Source organism: Mirounga angustirostris, unplaced genomic scaffold, assembly GCF_029215605.1.
Source record: "Mirounga angustirostris isolate CCGP_5_RB_7025 unplaced genomic scaffold, mMirAng1.0.hap1 SCAF_7, whole genome shotgun sequence".
Classification (NCBI taxonomy): Eukaryota; Metazoa; Chordata; class Mammalia; order Carnivora; family Phocidae; genus Mirounga; species Mirounga angustirostris.
Window position 1 is genome coordinate 31,904,166 of NW_026991715.1, and position 27,709 is coordinate 31,931,874.

The window sequence follows — 27,709 nt, forward strand, 5'->3', positions numbered from 1 at the left end:
GGAAGAGGAGGTGAACAGATAAGAAAAGAATGCCTACCTAGGAAGGTATTTTCATTAATCCTTTTCCTCGGTGAATATTCAACTCATCTAGCTCCAAGTGCAAGCAAAAAAGTAGGTGGAAAAAGTAAGTACATGAGACTCAATTGCCCTTCCTACTCTGGGATTCTTTTTTCAAAAGCAGCTTTCAAATATATATGCTTTTTATGAGAAACATTTTATCTAGTAGCATTTAAATTCTCATTTAGGGAGAATGTGAAGTTCACCCAAAAAGCAAGTTCCAGTGTCAAAGACTAATGTTCTCAAACCATTTGTGTGCCTCTCTTTGAAATGAGTAATAAATTCTATTTCCCAACTAAAATAATTCCACACATTATAATTAGCAAAAGACTAAATTTAAACATCAAGAACATTCATGAAGTGCTAAAGTCAAATTCAATTTGAGGCTAATAATTAATGCCCACTTATTTTTCAAATACTGCCTCCCCCCAAATTATACAAATGTTAACTTTATTTTTAAAATGAAATGTAGAGAACATATAACCTTTCAATTATGGCAAATTTTGTATCACAAACTGACTTAATCACTGTAGAAGTCATTTTCTAACAAAATTATATTTTAAAATCAGCTAATAAATCAAAATATATTTATAAGATGAAAATGCAGTGAGGTGAATTACACTCTTTATGGACAGATTCATTAATATATAGGATCATCATTTCCCACTTAATACTTCACCTGTTTTGTATTTCTATCATTGAATAAGTTCTGCTGATTTTGCTATCAATACTTAGCAAAAATCCTGAATCTTAAAATAATGCAAAAAATTAAAATGGATGATGTGCTTTTAAGGTCTACATTGCAGTCTAGTAATGCAAGAAAAAATGTAAAGAGCCCAATACATTAGGCTCTGCATTTTGGTATAAGCTGTGGAATAGGGGGCACCTGGGTGGCTGTCAGTTAAGCGTTTGCCTTCGGCTCAGGTCATGAACCCGGAGTCCTGGGATCAAGCCCCATGGCAGGCGCCCTGCTCAGCAGGGACCCTGCTTCTCCCTCTCCCTCTGCCCCTCTGCCCTGCTTATGCTCTCACTCTATCTCAAATAAATAAAAATCTTAAAAAAAAAAAAAAAAAAAGCTGTGGAATGGCCTCTGGCCACCTCATCCACCTATTCTAAACGTCAAGACTAGTGCCAATGTCTCTTCTCTAACGTTTCCCTTGACCCACACATAAAGTCACACTCACTGCTCATATATATGTTGACTAAAATGCCCACACTCTATCAGAATTGCTTAAATTCCCACCACCCAAACTAAACTGTGGGTATCTTGTGAGCAAGGGCTCATCCTTATGTATTATTTAGCTAAGTCATGCTCAATAAATTGTTTAATGAATTATAAACTAGTGCCAGGGTTCCTCTCAAAGGCCGTTACTGAATTAATTACCAAATAGGACTAAAAACTAACAATATCAAATTGGAAAGGATCTAAGCAATTAGTCTTCACATCACGGGAAAAAGTAGTCCAGGAAAAATAAGTTGACTTACCAAGGTTAAATAGTAAGATCTGAATTCATGTTTCAATTGGAAATTTAGATTTTGGGTAGGTATTGCCCACCTCTGATCCAGAGTAAACCTCTCCCAGCATACCCTTTCCAGTCTGTTATTTTCTCTTTCTCAAGAGCTTCTTGAGGAAGTACTTAGCAAGTCGCTTAATTCAACTAAAAACAATTTCTGCAGTGAAAAACCTCTATTCACACACACCTGAAATATGATGGTACAAGTTTTAGGTAGAATAAACTAGAAAAGAACAAAAAATTGTCTATTGCTATAAATTCCCCACCTTCACTGTATAGTCCCTTTAGAATATAAAGGCTTATTTTTAATGTAGATACATTACATATTTTTTAATCAACTCTCATAAACTGAAACACAAAGCTGGGAGGAAAAATGACTAAATATCAAAAAAATCCTTGTAGGGCTCTAGCAGATTTCTCAGAAAACTATCTGTATACTAGTATAAATAGCTTCCAGCCAGGCTCCTGTACTTTTTTCCCTCTTTTATATGTTGCAAATGGCAACACAAAGCCTGCAAAAAAGTTTTAAATTAAAAACAGAAGAAAAACTGGAAATATGCTAATCAATAAATTATGTGCGTCCATACTATAGTACACCATATAGTCATATAAGATATATGTATCAATACAGAGGAATGTCTTTGATGTTAAAATTCATATATATGCGTATGTATCTATCTTGCCATGCAAAGAAAAAGATCTAGAAGTAGACAAACTGTTAACAAAGGTTATCTCTGGACACTGGGAGAAAACAGGAGCAATTTTTTTTACCTTTACAATGCTTTTTAAAAATAAGCAAAAAGATTCCTATTTCTTGTTCTCAATAGTTCCATGATCTTCAGCAAATTAAATTAGGTAGCCTGTAGCTAATACACAACACACAGACAATAGGATCTCCTCATAGAGTTATTCTGAGGACTACAATAAATGATGCACAGAGTACCTAGCACAAGGCACACAGGAAACACAATCAGTGGTACCTTTATTTCAGACAGTAATGAAATGTCTTAAGTGATAGTATGTAGCCATCATATGGAAAAACTGTTAAATACGGCTGCAATAAAAACCACTGGAGAAAACAAAAGGGGAGGACAGCAATATGTTCCTGAAATAAGGCCATTGAACTGTTCTATCATGTATAATCCAGCTTTGAAAATTTTCTCTAAAATGTTTTCACTGAATTTATCCTAAGGCTTTAAAAAACTGCAAGTGTGAGTATGTACCTTTCTCTGTATGTATACTAAGAACTGGAAAATACTTATGAAATCACAAAACTGCTGCTTTCTGTCTAGCACATTTAACTCTGAGTTAACCATCTAATCAACTAAGTACACATGTGATCAGCAAGAACTTATCTGCAAGGATAATAATCACTGCATTATTCACCAGATCAAGAGAAAAAACCTCAATCTGTCAAAAGGAGTTTTAAGTTATAGGACAACTAAACTATGGAACATTTATGGTTGGCCCTTGAACAACACAGCTTTGAACTATACAGGTCCACCTGGCGATCTTTTTCATTAAATACAGTACTGTAAATGTCATTTTCTCTTCCTTGTGAGTTTAATTTTCTTCTCTCTAGCTTACATTATAGGAATACAATATATGATATAATATACAAAATATGTGCTAATTGTCTAGGTTATAGCTAAGACAGCCAGCTGAGAGGATATTAGTAGTTAGGTTTGGGGAGAGTCAAAACTTATAGATTTTAAACTGCATGGGGGGGGTGTCAATGGCCCAACCCCCATTTTGTTCAAGGGTCAACTGTATAGACAATAGAAAGAGGAAGATCTATTTGTCTTTATATATGAGAATATTATTGATATACATAAAATACGCAAAACTATATAATCCTATTTTAAAAAATTAATTTAAGTGCATACAAAAAAGAGCTAGCTGAATATAAACTTATTAATGATTATCCTTGAGAAGAGGATTTGGTCATATTGGTAGAATACTCACTCACTTTTCATTTAGTTTGACTTATAACCAGTTATTTAACACTAGTAAATTTATTTTTAAAATACACCAGCCCCAAGATTCAGCAAGATTTCTGTATTTTCTATTTCCTAGTAATAATGCTATTTTCTGTGACAATCCAAATGTTATGCAACATAACAATTTTTTAAATAACATATTGCAGAAAGTATGTTTCTTAGGCTTTACCTATTCTTTCAAGGGATTCTTTATTGAAAAAAATCTTACAATGTATTTTCACTTTTAATAGAAAGCATGAAACAAAGGCACATCAAAGTAACCTGCAAAGAGACATTAAGAATAAAGCACTGTCCTACTCTGGTCTGGAGGCAATTTCTGTTGCCCTGTTTTAGATGGAAACAAAATAGGGCCTTCTGAAACAGAATAGAAGAAATTTTTCCCAATAATCAAAATCTTACACTCGTGGTGGTTAAAATAGGAGAGACTTATCAAATGTTATCTTTCTAGGTAAAATCCATATACTGTCTAGTTGCAGTTTTGCTCAAATCAATCCAACATCCAAAAGTCCACTTTCAGTCAGCAAAGATACCGGCATACAAAATTTAACATAAAACACCAATTCTCAAATTTGATAAAAGCAAGCACTTAAAAGTAAAGAAAGCCTACCAATTAAGATGCTGTCACTTCTGGTCTTGAGGGGAATAATCATAAACACCAAATTTTCAAGTATCCTCAAACCCTTTAACCTTGCTTAAATGCAAAAATTTATCGTGAAGCAGATTTAAGTAAGAAATTATGTTGAAAATCACTAAATTATAGGAAGAAACAATCAGCGTATCATTCTGTAGTTATCCCTATAAACATTAAGCATTTGCGAGCTTAAGATTTAAAACTACCATCAATCTTTAATACATAAATCTTTCAAAGCATGTTCACCTAATAATTACCACTGAATTTATACTAAAAATCCTGTAAATGTAAAAGTTCTTCACAAGAGGGAGACAAAAAATAGGTTCATTTTTATTTTTATAATCTTTAAAATTAGATTCGAGCATGGCACAAAAATTGTATTCAGTTCTGACTAGATTCTGTACCACCTCCTCTCATGAATTCTTAAATTTTAAGTAATAAGGTTCAGATAGTTCTCATAGGTGAAAGGACTTAAAAAATACACCTGGTGGCCCCCCAAAAGAAAAAATACTTGCTATGTCAAAAATGCTTCTATAAAAATTGACAAGAAGAATTCCAGAAAGACTGAATACCACTATGCTTTTGCCTTCACTAAATAGCAGTCCAGATTACAGAAATCTATAAAGGTAAATACACAACAATGAAGTGTTAATACCATGAACAGCACCTTGAGTTGCTTTTCTAATTAACAGGTAATCCTTTTACATCATTCATTTTACTTGTTAGAAGTCACTATGTTGGGAATACAAAAGAACAATAACCTTATCAGACTTTGGAAACCCTCCAAAAAGGGGACTAGTCCAACTGACCCAGAATTGGATCTTCCCGCTAAAGCTGAGTAAAAGGCAAGCGGAGTAATAATTATAATGAAAACTTTAAGCTGTATCTTAGAGGCACTCAAAAAACGGACTAAACTACCAAATGAAGAAGCCCACATGTAGTATTATGTTTCACTAAAAATGAAAAATAAATTTAAGGAAACTGCAGAACCATTTTAGAGCAAAAGATCTGACTATATTTACTCGTGCAAAAGCATCTAACCCATTTGTCATAAAGGTATACTCAAGTTATCTGTACCAAACATCAGCTATTTTTTGTCAAAGTGACTACTGAGCAGCCATAATCTTGCCTCAAAATCTTGACCTTTTTTCTTATCTCTCGAAATGAAAACCCCTAGCAATTAAGATAAAAAAATTTGGCAAGAATTAGATATTAAGAAATATACAGTAATAAGAACTAAGAGAGTCAATGCTAAATTAGTCTTTTACTTTATAAAGCCCATTAACCTCCCCTTCAGAAAGCTTCTTACTATACATATGGGCTTTTAAATGCAATATTCAAGTTAAAAATTTTACCGTAACATTAAATCAAGTGTACTATTTTATAGGTACTCTGAACCCACCCACCAGGTTATACATACTCTCACTCAATCATGTAAAGAATTGAATTCTTTATTTGTGATATCCATAAACGTTGCTATTCTATATTTCTATCCAGGAAGGCAATTTTCTCCTATATCATTGTTTTGTTTTGTTTTTTTATAAACAACAACTTGAATTCTACTGCATGAAAGGGCTACAAATATACATTTGTTAACCAAGCAGAATACACAAATATTTTGCTTTACAACTTGCACCTAAGATACCAGTACACGTAGCTGGTTCATTAGCTGTCATAGCAATTTGGGGCCATTGCCCAAGCTATGCATAGCAGTTTACATTTTCAAATCTCCTCTAGAAAGGGCAATTGTGATAGGGACTGTTAACTACATTCCCGTAAAGCCCATCTTAGTTACAAGTAAATGTGTAACCAAAGTCTGCACAGGTTTTTGATGGCAAAACTTCTAAATCTGATGCAATTATCCTAAACAAGTTTTTTAAACAAATTGCTTTGCAGATATACTGCCATTCTGCCAGTAGATGGTGCTACAAAGGTTGGGGGAAGGAATTCCAAGAGGACAACAGTTCAGCTATAGGAAAAAACGTTTAAACCTGCTCTGAAAATACAAAAATGCATTTAGTTTAAGAGTAAAATATAACCCTTATTAGTAACCATTCATTACAGACAAACCAGTAAGAGGGATGAAACTAGGCCATCTGAAAATTTTTAAACAGTTTATATGAATGAAAACACATGCTTAACACAAACTATCTTTTCGGACTACACAGTACATACTTTGAAGTAAATTCTCATAGAAAGAAGTGACCAACCATGTCAAGATGATAAGCAAATCGCTTAGTACAAGAGATGGATGCACAGAAACTTTAAAGATTTTAAAAAGCTACATCCACCACTTCAAAAGTTTTGCCTGTAAGGGATAAAATTCAACACGTCACTAGAAGGGCAACAGAAAAAAAAAAAAACCCACCAAAGGACCTTTTAAAAGTTTCTCTAAGTACACATCAAGAATTAAGAATTAACACGAAAAATTTTTAACTAATATCCCTTAAAACGGTACGGAATGGATCCTAGAAAAAAAATGTTAGACATATACGGTCAAACACAATGATTTATTAAAAATAAAACGTAAAAATGATTTTTGTACATATGCTTTCAAATTTCAGGCATGGAATCCAAGTAGATTTCATAGAAAACGCTGTAGCCAGATATCAAGTCCTTACAACAAAGTAAACTACCCCCCACCCCAACCCCCGCCCAGGTTTTGCTACAGAATCAGCAAGTTCACTCCCTCCCCCCCAAAAAACACAAATTAAAACAAGACATTTTGCTAGTATAAAAACGACCAAGGTCCAAGTAATAATAAAAAAATAGAGTCCATCAATGACTGTAACACAAAAATGTGTATGTGGGGCCGAGTCCATCTTCAGAGGGAGAGACAAGAGAGGTGGCAGGCAAATAGGGCAACACCCCCAAGGATAAGCAGCCTTAGAAGCGGCTCCCCCAAGGGAAAAACGGGGAAGGCGGTGGGAGAGGAAGGAACTCAGGAGTTGACCCTAGCTGGGTTGTTGAAAAGAGCTACCCCTGTAGCCACTCCCAGGCATTTTTAGATTTTTTCTTAGAAGGAGCTGCCTCCATAACCACCTCCACCGCCATAGCCGCCTCTGTAAGGTCCACTGTTACTACGACCGCCCCAGCTGCTGCCACCGCCACCGCCGCCGCCGCCGCCCTTCATGGGCCCATACGAGGACTGGTGCTGGCTGTAGCTGCCGAAGCCGCCGAAGCCGTTACCGTAGTCGCTTCCACCGTAGGACGAACCGCCGCCGCCGCCGCCTCCGTAGGCATTGTAGCCGCCGCCGCCGCCGCCGCCGCCGCCGTAACCACCGTAGCTGTTATAACCGCCGCCGCCGCCCTTCGAAAGGCCGTTCTGGTCTCGACCGCCGCCGCGACCCCGGCCGCCTCGGCCGCCTCGGGACGACCGGGAACCGCCTCCGCCCCCGCCGGAGTGGATATCCTCCTTGGGGACGGCCTTCTTCACTTCCACGCGATGGCCCTGGATCGGATGGAACTTGACAACCGCGGCCTTGTCGGCCGCGTCGTGATTCTGAAAATACACGAAGCCGAAGCCACGCTTCTTGCCCGACTGCTTGTCGGCAATAATCTCGGCCTTTTCCACTGTGCCGAACTGCGAGAAATGCTCGATCAGGTCGCCCTCGGCCACGTCTCCCTTAAGGCCCCCGACAAAGAGCTTCTTAACCTTGGCGTGGGCACCGGGCCGCGCCGAATCCTCCCGGGACACCGCCCGCTTCAGCTCCACCGTGTTGCCGTCCACGGCGTGGGGCGAAGCGGCCATGGCGGCATCGGCCTCCTCCACATTGGAGTAGGTCACGAAGCCAAAACAACGGGAGCGTTTGGTCTGGGGGTTCACCACCACCACGCAGTCCGTCAGAGTCCCAAAGGCCTCAAAGTGGCCGCGCAGGCCCGACTCACTCGTCTGCACATTGAGGCCGCCGATGAACAGCTTACACAACTGGGAATTCTCCATCTCCACGGCCCGGGCCTTCCCCCCGCCCTGCGAGCTCCGAGGTTTCGCCGTCGCCGTTATCGTTGGCTAAGGCCTCTTCACAGCTTGGGCCCAGCCGTTGCTGGAGCCGCCACCGCCGGTCACCGACGGGGAAGGGAGGAAGGGAAGGGGAGGGAAGGAGGAAAAGAGGAAGGGGGAGGGAAGGGGAGAGGTGCCGGCTAGAGGGCGAGCCGAGGAGACTGCAAGACAACCAAAGCCGCCGCTACCGCCACCGCCACCTCCGCTCCCCTATCTGGGCACCACACAAAGAGGCCGCTGAACGCGCGCGCACCCGCCCCGAGGCGTGCGTCACCGCCGACGTACGGCAGCCCAGAGCTGCCCGCCAATCCCTGCGTCGCTCTCCCTAGTCCCGCCTACCGCGCCGCAGCGCCGCAGCGCCGCTCTCGGTCACAGACTCCCCGCCCTCCGCGGTCGATTCAAGCCCTCGGCCTGCGTTGCTCCCGCCACCGCCTCTACAGCCACGCTTTCACACCCTGGCTCCCCCGTGTTCCCTGACCAGGGACTCTCCCTGCTCTCCGCGCACCTCCGCAATTCATTTCCTCCCAGCCCCGCGGCTGTTCCCAGTGTTCTGCCCCCTCCCCTTGCCGTATCCCCTCGCCCAACTCCGCAGTGGCGTTCGCGCCAGCCCCTTGAGAGACATGTGGGTTCAGCCAATCACTGCGATCCGCTCGTGCCCACTTCCGTTTTCGGCCGCCGCTGGACGGGCGCGCTCCCCGGTGCGTGCTGGCCCCGGCGCGCCCTGTGTGCGGAACCTGAGAACCTGCCTGCCGCCCCGACGCCTTCCCCCCCGCCCTGAGCTTGGGGGTAGGGGGGAGTGAGCGGGGGCGCGCAGGGGGCCGTTCCCAACGGATATGGCCTGGGGCGCCACGCGCGGGCTTTTTGAAAACTTGACTGTTGGGGTTGGGGGCCTGGATTTACCCGCCGCAGTTCGGCCGGGCCGCTACACCTGGCATCCTCTCCGCCCCCCGCCCCCCGCCCGCCCAAAGATGGAGGGTAGAGGCCTGGTCGGGAAAGGCAGTTACCGTTTACGGGGGCCCGACGCGCGCTTAAACTAAAACACTGGCACGTGGCCCTGCGCAAAAGCGAGCCGGAGGCCAGGTGAAGGGCGGCGGTGCGCCACAAGCGCTTCCGATTCCCGACCGAGGCGTGGCGCGAGACCCGCCGCCACCCTGCGGCCATCTGTGAAGCCCTCGCGACGCCCCTCTCAGCCTCCCTTCCGCACTCCGACAGCTGGCATTTTCATTTTACTAAAGGGAACACATCATTTTATAGGTTTACGTTAACTATGCGTTGCTTCTTTCCCAACACGTTAGCTTTTTTAAAGCATTTTATAACAAACCGGGGCCCAAGGAGTTAAACACAAAGACATTATACATAAATACCACGCACCCCCGGTAAGTGCCTTACCGACCCTCACTCAGGTGCAAATGCAAGCAAGTTATAACGGCTTCCACTTACGGAACCTTTGTGTGCCAAGCAAGATACAAGGAGTGGGACATGGTAAATCCTGAAGATGTGGTATTCCTCACTGCATCCTGGAGTATTCAGCATTGAGTGGTGAAAGAGATGGAACATGCACTCAATCTCAGATTCAAAAGCTACATAAAATTTCTAAAGCGACTTCACATGAGCAAAATAGAGAGGAAACAAAAAAACCACATAAGGTTCAAGGAACAGTAGTAAGTAGACTAGTTTGGAGCAAGAGGTTTTTGATAGAAAACAGTAATGGGTAAGATAGGTTTAGAGTCTTGGACATTATGGAACGCCTTGAAATTTAGACAGTAGTCAAAATTAGTTCAAAGGCATAGAGATTAAGCTTCATGGTTTAAGGACAAACTAGAGTCTGGTACTACCACCTACCAACTGTGTGATCATCCAGTTGTGTGACTGGATGTCACTTAACCTTTTTTTAAAACTTAGCCAGTTTTATCATCTGAAAGAACAATTTAACACCTCCCCACTGTGGTAAAAATTAAATTCTGTACGTAAATGCACAGTGCCTGGTACATACTAAGTGCTCAGTTCAACAAATATACCAGGTGCTGGGAATATGGCAGTAAACAACAGACAAAACTCTCTGCCCTCAAAGACCTTACATTCTAATAGGGAGAAGCAGATAACAAGAATGATACACAGCATGATAGTGATCAGTGTGCTCCCGATTAAAAGAGGACAGTAGGAAGCTATTACCTTTTTGTTACAGAAAAACCCACAAAATTCAGGTATGTCAGGATTTGCTAACCGACTGATGATAAAGAATGAAGAAAACAAAAGCATTCCAGTGTTTGAAATCTGGAACACTAAAATTGTAGCCTGAAAGAACTACAAAATTAAGAAAGGAAACTATTTTGGAGGGAGTGGGGGAGATGATGAACATAGTTGTTTAAGGTGATAATGCGATATTTATAGGGCACTGTCTTCCGGGATGCCCAAGATTACACCTCACATGAAAGATTAGACCTTAAGAAATGTATTTTAGGGGGCGCCTGGGTGGCTCAGTCGTTAAGCGTCTGCCTTTGGCTCAGGTCATGATCCCAGGGTCCTGGGATCGAGCCCCACATCGAGCCCCACATCGGGCTCCCCGCTCCGCGGGAAGCCTGCTTCTTCCTCTCCTGCTCCCCCTGCTTGTGTTCCCTCTCTCGCTGTGTCTCTCTCTGTCAAATAAATAAAATCTTAAAAAAAAAAAAGAAAGAAATGTATTTTAGGGGCGCCTACGTGGCGCAGTCAGTTAAGCATCAAACCCATTTTAAGCTCAGGTCCTGATCTCAGGGTTGTGTGATTGAACCTTAGCTAGGGCTCCACCCTGGGCATGGAGCTTGCTTAAGATTTTCTCTCTCCCGTTCCCTCTGCCCTTCCCACCCCTCTCTCTCAAAAAAAAAAAAAAAGTACAAAAAAGGTTATAACAGTAAAAGATGAATTTCTGAAGGAAAGTGATTAAGACCATAACTTATCTTCTTATCCAAATTATAAATTCCAAAGTAACAGTTTTCTCCTATATTGTTTTTTAAAAATCCTCCATACCACCTAATTGGGAATCCATTATGGGTTTAATTTCTACAGACTAGGAAAGCTTCACAGAGGCTCACTCGCTCTCTCTATCTAGTAAATCAATAAATCTTTTTTTAAAAGCTCTTATACATAGCAGGAGTTTAGGAGATGTTGGGAAGCAACACAAGCATGTTTAAGAGACATTTATGAAGCCAGGATAAATGCAAGATAATTGGGATGTTGGATTCTTTTTGGAGATTAGATTGGTAAAGGTGGACACAGTGAATACGGAGTATTATATAAACACTTAAATGAAGCAGTCAATTTCCTACCCCTCAGATCATTCAAGAAGAAAAACTTTTTTTTCCTATTTTACCTTTCAGATCATCGCCTGAGTTTGTTTCTTGGTTTTACTTTGCTTACCAGTGTGTCTCAGCCTTCCAAATCCATCCCTCTTGCAAGCTTGATTACAGAAACCTAACTGAATGTGGTGGTTACACAACTCCTACAACTACACACTAAAAAGGGTATATTTTAGGTATATTTTACTGTACCTAAATTATACCTAGAAGAAGAAAGAGAATGGGAGAAAGGGGGAAAGGATGAACTGGGGGAGAAAGGGAAAACTATGATAACCTGTATTTCCAGAAAGCAGCAACTCCAATTATTTTAACCAACTTTTTATGACATCCAAGAGTCTCTTTTTGCAGTTAGGGTTCTGGTATGGACTTAATCATGTCCCCACCCCAAAATTCATATGTTGAAACCCTAGCCCCCAATACTTCTGAATGTAACTGTAATTGATGAGAAGGTCTTTAAAGAAGTGATAAGTTAAAATAAGGCTATTAGCGTGGGGCCCTAATCCAATATGACTGATGTCCTTATACAAAGAGAAAGATACACCAGGGGTACATGTGCACAGAGGAATGACCATATGAAGAGGCAGCAAGAGGATGGCCATCTGTAAGCCAGAGAGACTTCTCAGAAGAGTGCAGCCCTGCTGGTACTTTGATCTTGGACCTCCAGACCCCAGAACTGCAAGAAAATTAATTTCTGTTTTGTTTTGTTTTTTAATTTCTGATGTTTAAGCCACCAGCATTCTGTGGTATTTTCTTATGGAAGCCCTAGAAAACTAAGATATGTTCCATTTTTATTTACTCAAGGTACCTTCCAAAAGGGTACTTTCTGTCATTTACTATGAGCTACAGTCCTTGTAGTGGACTCTTTTGCAACTCAAATCAAAAGCCTTAAAATATGACCCATTCTTTCAAACCAGTTATTATGCTTCTGGACATTTATGCTAAGGAAATAAGTGAGGATCTGTGTGAAGATTTAGCTACAAGGATTTCAATACTGTTCATAGTAGAAAAAAAATTTACAAACTACCTAATTTCCCTCAAATGGTTAATTAAAAAAATAATTATTTTCTAGCTAAAAATATTATGAAGCACTTAAATTGATATTACAGAGGAAAAATAATGACTTGTGTTTGGGTATGAATCTTACACCATCATGATGATGGGTGAAAGGTCACCATTACTTATTTTACCAAATTAAGTCTGACTCTGAACCCCACAGTTGACAGAATGGCAAAAATGTCATTACTGGGACTCCTCTCACATTTTTCACTCAAAGGCACTTGCCTCTCTCCACTTCCCCTCTTGGGCAATCTAAGACTAATACTCTGAATAAAATGCTTTTTGTTTTAAAAATATATTGAAAAAAAGGGCACCTGGGTGGCTCAGATGGTTAAGCATCTGCCTTCGGCTCAGGTCATGATCCCAGGGTCCTGGGATCGAGTCCCGCATCGGGCTTCCTGCTCCTTGGGAGCCTGCTTCTCCCTCTGTTTCTCTCTGTCTCTCATGAATAAATAAATAAAATCTTAAAAAAATATATATTGAAAAAAAAGAACCTGACATGTCGAAGAATCAAGTGGCCCATGCTAGTTCATATGATAATTAATAAATTAATATTATATTTAATAATAAAATAACAATATAATTAAAATATATATATTGAAAAAGCCACCATGAGGACTGGCTTTAAAAGGGACTGTCCTGAGGCAAAAGAATACATAGACCTATTTAATCTGTGGATATACTAATTGTATCTTATTTGACTGCTTGTGTATTCCTTTTCCTTGGGTACAAAATGTAAGCTTTCAGAAGGGAATTATATCAATTTCCTTCACACGAGAGGAGATATGAAAGGATAAGGGCTTGGTATAAAAAAATGACAGCTTCCCAAATTTAGAAGAAGTGACCAAACAAAAGTTACAAGCTTCCAGTTAAAGGTAAGTAAGTCCTGGGGATGTAATGAACCACATAGTGACTATAGTTAACAATCATGTTCTGCATATTTGAAAGTTGCTAAGAGAGGAGATCTTAAAAGTCCTCATCAAGAAAAAAAACTGTGTATGGTGAAGAATGCTAATTCAACTTGTGGTAAGCATTTTGCAATATATACATATATCAGGTCGTTATGTTGTATGCCTAAAACTAATACAATGTTATAGGTCAGTAAAATCTCAATTCTTAAAATTAAAATTTTTTTTTAAAGAGAAGTAACCAGAAACTCCTGGTTTTTTGTCCATTGGAGGAAACCATGGGCCAGCCAGTGTATAGTCCTACCATTCCACCCTACCCTACACACACACACACACACACACACACAGGTAACGGTGGAGGCTGGACACTAATTATCTTGAAAGCAAGGTAAGCTACCTTGGTTTTGGAACCAGATACATGTTCCTGACCCCAAATAAACCTGGAATTCTTACATGTAAAACTCTAGGAATAACAGATATTGAATTTACAGCCAGATGCATGGGCGATTGGGGTAGATTATCAGAAGCAGAGAATGGTACGAACTTAATGTTTTGTGTCCCCCAAAATTTATACGTTGAAGCCTAATCCCCAATCTTCTGGTATTTTGAGGGGGTGGTACTTTGGAAGGTAATTAGGTCATGAAAATCAGTAGATGTCTCATGAATGGGATTAGCGCCCTTATAAAAAGAGACCCCAAAATGCTTTCTTGTCTTCCTTTCATCATGAGGACACAAGGAGAAGATGGCCAAACCAAGAACCAGGTACTTATCTGACACCAAATCTGCAAGGGACCTTGATTTTAGACTTATCAGCCTCTAGAACTGTGAGAAAGAAATTTCTTTCCTTCTTTCTTTTTTTTTTTATGAGAGAGAAAGAGGGAGATTGAGAGAGAATCATAAGCAGACTCCATACCCAGCGTGGAGCCCATGCAGGGCTCAATCTCACAACCCTGAGATCATGACCTGAGCCAGTATCAAGAGTCGGACGCTTAACCGGTTGAGCCACTCAGACGCCCTGAGAAATTTCTGTTGTTTATAAGCTAGCCGGTCTCTGTATTTTTCTTTTTTTTTTTTTTTTAAGATTTTATTTATTTATTTGAGAGAGAGAATGAGAGAGAGTGAGAGAGCACATGAGAGGGGGGAGGGCCAGAAGGAGAAGCAGACTCCCCGCTGAGCAGGGAGCCCAATGAGGGACTCGATCCCTGGACTCCAGGATCATGACCTGAGCCGAAGGCAGTCGCTTAACCAACTGAGCCACCCAGGCGCCCCTCTGTATTTTTCTTATAGCAGTCTGAATGAACTAGGACAGAAGACTTAACAATTTGACATTTCTCAGAATACCTCTGCCCCAAAATATACATACCCAAGTACAAACACATGCACAGACTCACACCAGAATATGAGCCTTCTAAAATAAAAGCATTAGCTTTTCTCCCCCAGGCTTGGCATCGAGGACTTACTTTGAGAATGGACCTACCCTATGAGACAAGAGATGCAGGAAATTTTACCTGGATTGTTTTTAGGTCCATATTCTTCTGCTATGAAAATCAAGCTACCTATACTACAGAAATATGGAATAATCCATATAATATGCATAAGACAAAATATTGAAGCAAACTTTGTTAAACCAACTTTCAACAATTATTTAGATATTTAGTCTTGGATATTGCAAATAATCCAGTTGAAAATATAATACATTATTTTCCCATGACTAAAGAATTTATTGATGGAAGCTTCCAAACTGGAAGAAAAGTTCTTGTCCGTGGAAATACTGGGATCTCCAGCAGAGCTGCCTTTGTTATTGCATTCATTATGGAAACATTTGGAATGAAGTACAGAGATGCTTATGTTCAAGAAGGGTTTTGTATTAATCCTAATGCTGGATTTGTCCATCAACTTCAGGAATATGAAGCCATCTACCTAGCAAAATTAACAATACAGATGATGTCACCACTCCGGATAGAAAGGTCATTATCTGTTCATTCTGGACCCACAGGCAGCTTGAAGAGAACACATGAAGAAGAAGATGATTTTGGAAACATGCAAGTGGCGACTGCACAGAATGGCTGACTTGAGCAACATTAGAGAGGATGTGAATTTCTATTTGGGAAGGAGAAAATACTAGAGACAGTAATAATGTAAAATGGTAAAAACACAAGTCGTTTTGTTTTTTTTAATTATATGTTGCTTCCAGGCATGTTTCTCTGCAACTTGTTGAGCAACATTTTAAGATGTTGGACTTCTGCAATAGATGGTACTGATGGTTTTACTCCTTTCTTCATTTTCTTTTCTTTTTTTTTACTCTTTACATAAGTTTTATTATAAACCAAGAATTTTGGACTTGCAAAGAGGTATTATTGCAATAATGCACTTTTCATACTTGAAATTTATTTGCATGATATAAAGTTATTACTTTAAACAAAATGCAAGTTGGGGGGATTTGTTTATAAAATCTGGGTAATTTATAACAAGAATTTCCTAAAGTGTGCTAAAAATTCATTTTGTGTTCTATATATCACATTTTAAAAATAATTTTACAGTGCATTTTTATGATGAAACCTCTTCTGGAAACATTAACAAATACAGGAATCTGCCACATTTCTGTTTTAGTGTACTTCAGTAGCTTCATTACCCTTTTATTTTTTTAAACTTAATACCTTATTAATAATCTTTGAATCATGACATTAGCTAACTCTTCTTACTTTAACATGATCGAAGTATTGCTTCCATTCCTATTATCTTCCTAATTTGTTTATGCTATAGAAAAAAAAGTTTAATGAACAAAGGAAGATATTTTGCTTGGTAATACCAGATACTAAAAAACAAGGAGTTTTAGACTTTTGAGTCACTTTCCTTTTTTCTTTAAGAGCCAAATGTTGTCTTTGTTCTTTTTAGAGTTGTTTAGCCCATTTTTTCTTTGTCCAAAACAGTTCTAAGTAGAATAACCAATGTAGCACTATTTTTTTTCTAAATGAAGCCCAAAATAGTGCCTTGCATCAATTAAAAAATAAAATAAAAGTATTTAGACCACTCCATTTTCATTTATTCATCATATTTAATTCATTCGTGGGCTAGGTACTGTGGATAGGTCCCTGGCCTCCAGAAGCTCAACAGTCTTGGAAGAAGTAGTAGTACAAAAGAGATTACAAATATAATGTGTTAGGACAGAAATGAGCAGAAATCCAATCAGTAAATTCTTCTGATAGAAATTAACTTCAGAAGTAGGTGTAAGGCCTACAAAAAGGTAATGGCATTCCAAGTACAGGAAATTGTATATATACCTACTGTGTTTGAAGTAAATTATCAAGGGTGTGACGGTGTATTAGCTTCCTATTGCTTTTGTTAACAACTTACCACAAATTTAGTGGCTTAAAAACACAAATTCATTATCTTATAGTCTATAGGTCACAAATCAAATACACTCTCAGGAGGCCAAAATCAAGGTGTTGGCAGGGCTGTGTTCCTTTTTTAAAGTCTTAGGGGAGAATCTGATTACTTGCCTTTTCCAGCTTCTTTAGGCAACCTATATTTCTTAGCTTTTGGCACCCTTCCACCTTCAAAGCCATCAATAGCCAGTTGAGTTTCACATTAGATTATTATGACACTGCCTCTTCTATCTCCCAGATAATCCAGGAAAATCCTTTTACTTTAAAGTCAACTGATTAGCAACCTTAATGCCATCTGCAACCTTAATTCCTCCTTGTCATAAACATAACATATACATAGGTCCCAGGGATTAAGATGTGGTCATCTTTGAGGTAACCATTACTCTGCCTACCTCAGATGGGAATAAAAGAAAATGAGGCTAGGATGGTAAGCAGGGGCTGGATCAGAAGGATTATGGATGTCTTTTGAAAAATTTCCGGCTTTCAGTTCTATAAATAACATGGTGCCACTGATGAGTTTTAAAGAGAAGGATAACAGAGATTTACATTTAGAAAGACTATCCCATAGATAATGTGTAGAAGAGAGATTAGAGTAGGGTATGACTTGAGAAAGAGCCCATTTAGAACGCCAGTGTGGTACAGAATACTGGTTAGCATCTCCAAGGCCAGAAGTAAAGCAGAGGCAGTAGGGTTGGGTGGGAAGGATGAATTATTGGAGAGATAATTAAGAGTTGGAATTGACCTACTGTGGTGATCAACTGATCTTAGTGGGTTAAGTTTCTTATTTTATGATAAGGTAGATCACGATTTCATTCACCAAACTAGTGAATTTTGAAGAGGAGACAGGTCAGAGAGATTTTCTGTTTACAGCTGTTGTTGCTACTGCTGCTGTATCAGCCATCAACTGCCTATCATTAGGCTTTTTAGGCCAGAGAGAAATCAATATCTACCTTTTTAAGCCTCTCTTATTTAAGCTAATCGTAACTCATACAAGAGGATTCCATGATCTCTATTTTCGTCGAGATACAAATATCCACCGGACCACCAATGTTATTCAATGCCTGATGCTAACTGTTATATATTATCTTAATGAGTCCTCACATGGATCTTCAGAGGTGTATTTTATTATTATACCCATCTTACAGCTGAAAAAACTGAGGCTTTAGGATATTACACTGCCCATGGTCTGCCAACTATTTACTACGCAGCCTTCCGTCACACAAAAAGTTTGTGCCCACCATGTCAGGTAATACAAATGCGATGGACTAGAAACAGGAAAAATAAGGTATAAGAATAAGGAGGAAGAGAAGAAACACATTAATATCCTTCTGAATCCCTTTGCTTATATTTCTCAAAAATTAAAAATTCTTTAAAAATTCAGGGACGATATTACCATTTTCACATCATTAATGTGTCTAGTTAACTTTACCTGGGCACAGATTGTCATAGTTGCAAATGACAATTTGAGCAGAGAACAGTGTTTACTTGAAATTTGAATCTTTCAGTGTGAAGAACCACAAAGGAAAACCAAAAAATGGAAGACCAAAAGGTAGAGTCAGAAGGAAGAGGGATGACAGGGTGCCTGGGCGGCTCAGTCAGTTAAGCATTCAGCTCATGGTTTCAGCTCAGGTCTTATTCTCAGGGTGGTGAGTTCAAGCCCCTCACTGAAAGAAGGAAGAGGGATGAGATGAGGCCCCCCTGCCCTGAATGATGAGGAAAGCCTCAGAACTTTTATTCTTTATCCTGTGATTCAGGAACTAGTTAGAAGGGTTTCATGAATATGCAAACTACAACGTGGCAAACTAAACACATTTTCTATAGTTTCTTCCTAAAAATCCATTAAATGACAGCTAAAAAAAAATTTAAAGGATATAAACCCTTGTTAGGGATTGGGCACCTCCCCAAATTCATATGTTGAATCCCTAACCCCACAATGTGACTAGATTTAGAAAGAGCGTCTTCAGGGAGGTAACTGAAGTTAAATGAAGTCATAAGAGTTGGGCCCTAATCTAGAGTATGAATGGTGTCCTCTTAAGAAGAGAAAAAGGGACACCCGGGTGACTCAGTCGGTTAAGCATCGGACTCTTGATTTTGGCTCAGGTATGATATCAGGGTGGTGAGATCAAACTTCTTGTTGGCTCCATGCTGGGTGTGGAGCCTGCTTGGGATTCTCTCCCTCCCTCTGCCCCTCCCCCACCAACCCTCCCAAACCCCACTCATGCTCTCCCTTTCTCTCTCTCTCAAAAAAAAAAAAAGAAGAAGAAGAAGAGAAAGAGACACCAGAGACCTCTCTCTCTCCAGGTGTACACAGCAAAGGGATTATGTTTGAACAGAGGATGAAAGTGCTGTCTGAAAGCCAGAGAGGTCTCACCAGAAACCAACCCCTATGGCACCTTGATCTCTGATTTCCAGCCTCCAGAGTTACGAGAAAATAAAACTTTGTTATTTAAGTCACCCAGTGAATGGCAGTGTGTTATACAGCCACCTAGAAGTACCCATGTGTATAAGACCTCACTCATTTGTATCAACAAAGCTCCCTATACATATCTTGCTTGAATTTCTCTAGGTAAAATTACATCAGATTTAGTGATTTACTAATGAATTCCATACAGGGGTCAGAGAATTACATTCCTTAAAATCACATAAATTATGTAACTTTTGGTTTTGAATTTTTTGAGTTATATTTATATTATCCCCAAAACTTACATTTTTAATATACTGTTTTTACTTAGTCCAGTAAGAACTTCAATTTTTTTTCAATATTTATTTCCTTCAGCAAATTTTATACTGAATATTTTACTCTCCAGGAGGCATGTGTCAGATCAATGTGAAAAGTAAGTTTTTAATTTTACCTGTTAAGTCCATCTTCGGCTTCTGGTTTCAGCCTGTAGTATAGTTGGGAATGTGGACAACTTATAAAGCTTCTTTTCCTCACTTATACAGAAAACTTGTGCACTGAGATCAAATTTCCATCAACCTAAAGAGTGACAATACAGAGTGAGATTTAATTGATAAAGTGTTCTATACTCAGACCTGTGAATGAAGTAACATTCATATACCATATACATTTTGAGTTCTCAGGAATCTGGTCCCACCTCATTTCTAAATACATACTGAACAGAGCAGAGAAGAGGTTAGTCTACTCAGTAAACTGCAAGAGAAGTATTTAATTGCAATTGCTCAGTGAATTCAGATTATATGTAAAGTCCTTCTGGATCACTCAGGATCTGAACAACATATTTAGTTAAATGATATTTATTATCATAATTTCAGCAGATTAATATTAGAGAAAATATTTTTTCAACTAAAACCAGGAGAAGAACAGTGGGAAAAAGAAAAATAGGCAAGATTTATATGAGCAACAGTGTAATGATGATTAGCAGCTATGAAATCAAGAATTGTGTGCTCCTTGAGGAACTTATTTCGTATGAGACTCACTGGCTGAGCTCTCTCAGCATATACAGCAGTGATTTGTTTGTTTGGGATTGGCCATGTGCCTGGCCTAATTTACATGAAATTTACTCTACTTTGCTGCCCAGGATTCTAAATTTGGTCTATTTTCCAGCTTCTGAAGTAAATATATAAAGCACTTTTCATTCATCAGTATCCTTTAAGGAGTTTCTTTCAAGGATCAAAACTGCACATAATTCTGTTCAAATTCTAGTAATTTGCTAATTCCCATCTAATTTCCATTGGCTTTGGGGGATTTATTTATTTATTTATTTATTTATTTATTTATTTATTTATTTATTTATTTTTAAAGATTTTATTTATTTTTTAGAGAGCAAGCGAGAGAGAAACAGCATGAGAGGGGAGAGGGTCAGAGGGAGAAGCAGGCTCCCCGCTGAGCCAGGAGCCCGATGTGGGACTCGATCCCAGGACCCTGGGATCATGACCTGAGCCGAAGGCAGACGCTTAACCATCTGAGCCACCCAGGCGCCCCTGGGGGATTTATTTTTAACCTGGGTCTAACATGCTTATCGACAGCATCCAACCAAAATAGACAGCAATACATCTAAGTTTCATCACAAGTTTGAGCATGGTTTTGTAAAAACACTGCACTGATCTTATTGGCACATTCAAAAATTCTACTAGAAATAGTTAAATCCCATTATATCTAAGCATTTACTGTTGACAGGGCTCTTTATTACCCTGAATTTCAATTTTCAAAGAATCTTCTTATTCTACATCTAGAATCTTAGTGAGATAGAGCATGGACACACCCATTAATGGTCACCCAGTTCCAAAACTTTCGTGTGACACATGTGGCCCAGAGGGTCGAAATGATATGTCCAGGGCCACACAAACAGCTGGTGGCAGAGTTCTAACTCCTCACCTGCAGTCAACAACTTTGTCACACATGGCTAAGCCCACAACACTCTTGCTGGTACAGTTTCTGGGTAGGCTTCCTTATTTAGAAAATAAAAACACTGCTGGGGCACCTGGGTGGCTCAGTTGGTTAAGCATCTGCCTTCGGCTCAGGTCATGATCCTGGAGTCCCGGGATCGAGTCCCACATTGGGCTCCCTGCTTGGCAGGGAGCCTGCTTCTCCCTCTGACCCTCCCCCTCTCATGCTCTCTGTCTCCCATTCTCTCAGATAAATAAATAAAAAAAACCTTAAAAAAAAAAAAAGGAAAAAGAAAATAAAAACACTGCTAAAGCAGGAGTTGGGTTATCATTCTATACTTGCCGTTATTATTTGTCTGAAGTCTACTGACCGCCTGTCACAAAGGAAGTCTCGAGGCTCAATTTCTCCTGACTCAAAATAAGATTAAAAGAAATATGAGGTTTGGGTACTTGAATGAGATTTTGCATCTAGAAGATAAGGCTGCAAGAAAACTGGAATTAAACTGGTATTCACCCCAGTCCTGCTCCCAGCCCTAAGTCAGCTCAGGGAGCCCTGGGGAAGGGGAGAGAGGAGAAAGGCACCTTCATCTACCAAATGTCAGAATGACCTGTTTCTTCCTTTCCACTACACTCTTTTGGGTTAGAAAGAGTAAAAGAAAACCAAAATTGTTGAGGCATCCTGAGTTCATCTGGCATTAATTTCTGGAGGCATGTATCAAACCAGAATATCCCACTTCTCTTACAGAAAGGATACAATTAAAGACTTATGCTGAATTTTTCTGGCAAAAAAAAACCTGTCTTTTCATGTGCAAGTAATTTCTCCTACATCTTGGGAGCTATAAATATGTATGGTAAGTATGAAATTTACTCCATACTCGTAGGTGTAAGAAAAGCCATGTTCTTAGGCGCCTGGCTGGCTCAGTTGGTTAAGCGACTGCCTTCAGCTCAGGTCATGATCCTGGAGTCTCAGGATCCCACATCAGGCTCCCTGCTCAGCAGGGAGTCTGCTTCTCCCTCTGACCCTCCCCCCTCTCATGTGCTCCCTTTCTCTCTCATTCTCTCTCTCTCAAATAAATAAATAAAATCTTAAAAAAAAAAAAAAGCCATGTTCTTTGTGAACAAATTAAATCTCATCCTAAGCCAGCACTCCTTAAGCTGATGGAAATTTAACCTCAGTCAATAGTGGGGCCACGTCCTTGTCCCCAAAACAAAAATTACAGGTTTTACACAGTCCAGAATACTCACGGACAACTCTCTGATCTTTGGTCACTGCTGACAGGTTCTTTGTCTAAGACGACAGGGTCACTTGCAGGAAGGTGGTTCTGCTGCTTCCTCAAACTTACCTCCCAGCTGCAGCTGGGGCTCCTTACCAAGGCTAGGAGCCCCAACACAAAGGTTCAGGTACCCACTGTACCACAAAGCCATTCCACACTAAAGACAGGCCACATCCCCAGGAGGTTACAATGGAGCAGCACAGAGGAACTGGATCCTGGTCCCCACTACTCCATGGAGCTCTCCTCCCCAAATAATCTCTCTTTGAGGTTCCCATGGTAGACTCTCCCTCCTGGGTTCTTGCCTCTCTTCCTTCTTGAGACCACCTAGCATGAGCCCTTCCAAGAATTTACCTTTGAAAAACAGAATGCAATTGTACTGCTTTGATCCTACTGAGCAAAAACTCAAAGAAAGAAAACAGAAAAGCATTCTTGGAATAGGGCAGGAAAACAGAACAAAAGGCAAATTAATATCTCAGTAAATTATCCTACCACATGTGTCTTTTTGCTAAATTATTTGAAAGCAGATACAGAAGAGGCCACTTTCTCCATCCCTCTTCACGCTTCTGAGGTGTGCCTCCTCCAGGCACAAGTTTAAAGCAATTTGTGACTAAACTCTGAGGTCAAGAAGCATCCTGGGACAGTTTCTAGACAAATGGTTTCAGGCAGTTTCTAGACATTTGGGGGGCATCCTTGCTAATATTGTGCTCTTATCAGTTTTAGGGACCTAGAAGTGAATTATCATATGTCCCCTAAGTCAGTGAATGAGACTACCATCTAGCTAAGGTTGCTACATGTCTTTTCTTTTTTTTTTAATTTAAATTCAATTTAAATTAAATCAATTTAATTTAAATTTAAATTCAATCATCTTTACTTTCAGATGTAGAGTTCAGTAATTCATCAGTTGCATATAACACCCAGTGCTCATCACATCATGTGCCCTCCTTAATGCCCATCACCCAATCACCCCATTCCCCCCACCCACCTCCCCTCCAGCAACCCTCAGTTTGTTTCCTATAGTTAAGAGTTTACATGTCTTTTCTCTCAACAGCTAGCCCACCACCAATTCCACACTTTCCAGACACGCTGAACTGCTTGCAATTCTCCTAAAAGACATACTCTCTGAGCTCCAGGCTTTTGCACATGTGACTCCCTCTGCCTAAAATAACGTGACACCAGTTTTTCATATTATAGTACACACACAGAAAAGGATAGTAGTTGTACAACATGCAGTGATAAACTGGAAATGATTTGGTTAATCTATATAGGCCTTGTTGAAAAAATTTCAGTAGAGAAGATATATAATAAGATATCAAAACATTTTCATGAGAAACTTTAGCTTGCTCATTTATACATAACTGTTCTTTTTATTTTAAAATAATTCCAAATTTACTTAATAGTTGCAACAATAATAGTATAGTATAAATAACTTTTTTCCTGGAACAGTTGAGAGTTAATTGCCAACATGATGGATGCCCCAGTGCCCCTGCTAACACTTCAGTGTATAATTGCTATAAATAAGAACATTCTCCTACATAACCACAAGACAACCATCACAGTCAGGACTAACGGTGATCCATTACTATCAACTAACCCACAAGCCCAGTTCAAGTTTTAACAACCGTCCCAATGATGTGAAAGGTTCAAGGCCAGGAACACACGTTGCGTTTAGTTTTCATGTCTGCTAAAGTCTCTTTCAGTCTATAACAGTTTACCAATCTTTCCTTGACTTTGATGCACTTGACTTTTCTAGAGATCATAAGGCCAGTTATTTGTATCATGTCCCTCAGTTTGGACTTGTCAGATATTCCCTCATCATTAGATTATTTATTTCAGGCAGGAATGTCACTGAGGTGACATGTGCACCTATCAGGCAGCACATGATTTCTATTTGTCTCATTACAGGTAATATTAACTTTGATCACTCAGTTAAGGTGATATCTGTCAGATTTATCCACCATAAAGTTCCTTTTTACCCCTTTGTAACTACTAATTATTTTATAGGGAGGTATTTTGAGACTACAAAATATTCCCTTCCACTACTTTTTAATATTCACTGATGCTTCTTGGCTGAATTAATTATTACTATGATGTTATCGAGAGAGAGAGCACGCGTGGGCATGCTTGCACACACACAGCAGGGGGGAGGGGCAGTGGGAGAGGGAGAAGCAGACTCTCTGCTGAGCAGGGAGCCCAACATATGGGGCTTGATCCCAGAAGCCTGGGATTATGACCTTAGCCAAAGGCAGACGCTAAACCAACTGAGCCACCCATGTGCCCCATATTCAATTGTTTATATCAGTATGGACTCATGGGTTCCTACATTATTCAATGGGTATTATTATATCCCATCTATTCAATGGGATAATCTGATATTATCATTATTTATTTTGATGCTCAAAAGTATCCACCGGAAACTCATTCAAACTGACGTCTGCATTCTTTTAATATGTTCCCATAACTCCTTAACTACTTTTTACTTTCTTGCCTAACAAGATATTTCTGGCTCATCTTGGACTTTCTCTGCCCTGTCCTGAAATGAGCTACATCTCCAAGAAGTCTTGGTTCCTTTTAGTGGAGAATTATACTTTGAAATCTAAAAAGGGCACTAGATGTGTCCTATTTTAGGGGTACTGCTGTTCTCAGAGATGGGGAATATATGTATGTATACATACACATAATATATTATTTATACACATATATTATATGTATATTATCCATGCATTTACATCAACATTTCTTCATTTAGCTATCAAACCCTGAGTTCACGTCACTACTTCCAATTCCAATCCAATATCACAGTTACTACAGTTTTTTTTCCTATTCCATATTTAGAATTCTCTCCTCTAACAGTGAAAAACTTGGCTGCCATTATCCTCAATATATTTACTTATTGATTCAATCCTGCCTGTGAGTAATCAACTTTCTGCCCTGCTACCACCCTCTCACAAAGAAGTCCTCCTTATCCTGTTCAGACTCTGACACATTGCTGGCCTATCATTGCTGTCACATGCCCCTCTCATGTAGATGCCCTCCTCATCCTACCGGGCTTCAATACCCCATGCCAGGTGACCACCACCTTTCTGCACAGATTCCCTCCCCACCCCAATCAAGCTCTGACACATGGTGCCAGGCCGGCAAGCACCCTTCTCACCCCACTTAGGTAGTAGCCAACATTTACCAATGAGCTACCAACTCCGCCTCCCAACCTAACTGCCTTCTTTTTCTCCCTCAAGGTCCAGATTCTTGTGCCAGATCCCTGCTGTCATCATCATCCTGTGCAGAAAACCTCCTCACCTCTCTCGAGCTCATAACAACCATACAGGCTGCTACCATCCTCCCCCTCATAGACTCCCTCCTCTCTCCATCAGGCTCTGATATGACAGATAGCCGCTCCCCCACCAACTTTGATGCAAATGCCTACTTTGCTCAGCCCTAATTTTTTTTATTGAATTATTTAAAAAGGAAGAAAGGAAGGAGGGATGGAAACAGGCTACATGCAATTTCTGCTAGAGAAATTTTAATGATAATCTCTTCAATTTTTGACATTCACCATCCACAAGAAACTTTATTCATGGATAGGTGGATGAAAATTTTAAAATTTTTTATAAACATTCCAAAAATGAACCTCAATTGAAATTATAGCTAAAGACTCTTTTCTTTTATCGGCAAACAAAAGCATCCCAGGCAGAGGGAAGAGCTAGTGCAAAGGTCCCAAGAAAGAAAGAAATCCAGCAAGCAGGAAATTACTGAAAGAAGAGGTCAGTGCTAGGAAAGATTTCTTGTACTAATGCAAAAGGATTTCAAATGCAATTAAATCAAAAATTCATATCAAAAATTTTAGGGGCACTTGGGTGGCTCAGTCATTAAATGTCTGCCTTCGGCTCAGGTCAGGATCCCAGGGTCCTGGGATCAAGCCCCATGGCAGGCACCCTGCTCAGCGGGAAGCCTACTTCTCCCTCTCCCACCCCCCCTGCTGGTGTTCCCTCTCTCGCTGTGTCTCTGTCAAATAAATAAAATGTTTAAAAAAAAAATTTTTTAGGGGCTCCTGGGTGGCTCAGTTGTTAAGCATCTGCCTTCGGCTCAGGTCATGATCCCAGGGTCCTGGGATCGAGCCCCGCATCGGGCTCCCTGCTCCGCAGGAAGCCTGCTTCTCCCTCTCCCACTCCCCCTGCTTGTATTCCCTCTCTCGCTGTGTCTCTCTCTGTCAAATAAATAAATGAAATCTTTTAAAAAATGGGAAAAGAATCTAAATAAACATTTTCCAAAGATGACATACAAATAGCCAACAGGTGTTTGTTGAGCACATGAACAGCATATGAAAAGATGTTCAACATTACTAATGATCAGAAAAATGCAAATCAAAGCCACAGGGAGCTATCATCTCATTCCTGTTAGAATGGCTAATATCAAAAAGACAAGAAATAACAAGTGTTAAAGATGTGCAGAAAAAGGAATTCTTGTGCCCTGTTGTTGAGAATGTAAATTGGTGCAGCCGGTATAGAAAACAATGCGGAGGTACCTTTAAAAATTTTAAATAGAACTACCATACAATCTAGCAATTCCACTTCTGGGTATTTATCTGAACTCTCCAAAAGCTATCTGCACCCCAATGTTCCTTACAGCATTATTTATAATACCCAAGACATGGAAACAACTTAAACATCCACTGATGGATGAATGGATTTTTTTTTAAGATTTTATTTATTTATTTGACAGGGAGAAAGAGAGCACAAGCAGGGGGAGCGGCAAGCAGAGGGAGAGGGAGAAGCAGACTCCCCGCTGAGCAGACAGCCTGAGGTGGGGCTCAATCCCAGGACCCTGGGATCATGATTTGAGCCAAAGGCAGATGCTTAACCAACTGAGCCACCCAGGTGCCCCAATTTAAAATGTGGTGTATATATGCACAGTGGAATATTTTTCAGGCATAAAAAAGAAGGATATTATGTTGAGATAACATGAATGGACCTTGAGGCAATAAGCTAAGTGAATTAAGCGCCCCCACCACCACACACACACACAAAGAACACTGTATTATCTTGTATGTGGAATTTTAGGAATCTTAGGAAAAGGCACCTCAGATATAGAGAAGAGACTGGTGGCTGGCTGCTAGACACAGGATGTGGGAGGGGGAGGGGTGAAATAGACGAAGATGACCAAAAGGTACAAATTTCTTTTTTTTTTTTTAATTTTATTATGTTATGTTA

The 27,709-nt window shown here is 40.0% G+C and overlaps 2 protein-coding genes and 1 pseudogene across 2 annotated transcripts in view; 1 reads left to right on the top strand and 2 right to left on the bottom strand.

Annotated features, from left to right (window-relative positions):
* KLHL3 (kelch like family member 3) overlaps positions 1-22,237 on the bottom strand; it is a 161,175-nt gene extending 138,938 nt beyond the window's left edge. Inside the window, exons 1-2 of the mRNA XM_064595937.1 lie at positions 21,575-22,237; positions 19,737-19,861 (exon numbers count right to left, since the gene is read on the bottom strand). The gene's annotated coding sequence lies outside the window, so the exon portion shown is untranslated. The remainder of the gene's footprint in view (positions 1-19,736; positions 19,862-21,574) is intronic.
* On the bottom strand, positions 3,744-8,452 carry HNRNPA0 (heterogeneous nuclear ribonucleoprotein A0). Its single transcript, XM_045892943.3, has one exon. It carries the CDS (start codon positions 8,143-8,145, stop codon positions 7,219-7,221), a length of 927 nt encoding a protein of 308 aa, XP_045748899.2. The 5' UTR covers positions 8,146-8,452; the 3' UTR covers positions 3,744-7,218.
* LOC123854246 (serine/threonine/tyrosine-interacting protein-like) lies at positions 13,917-15,609 on the top strand (annotated as a pseudogene).
* Positions 22,238-27,709: the final 5,472 nt, after the last annotated feature.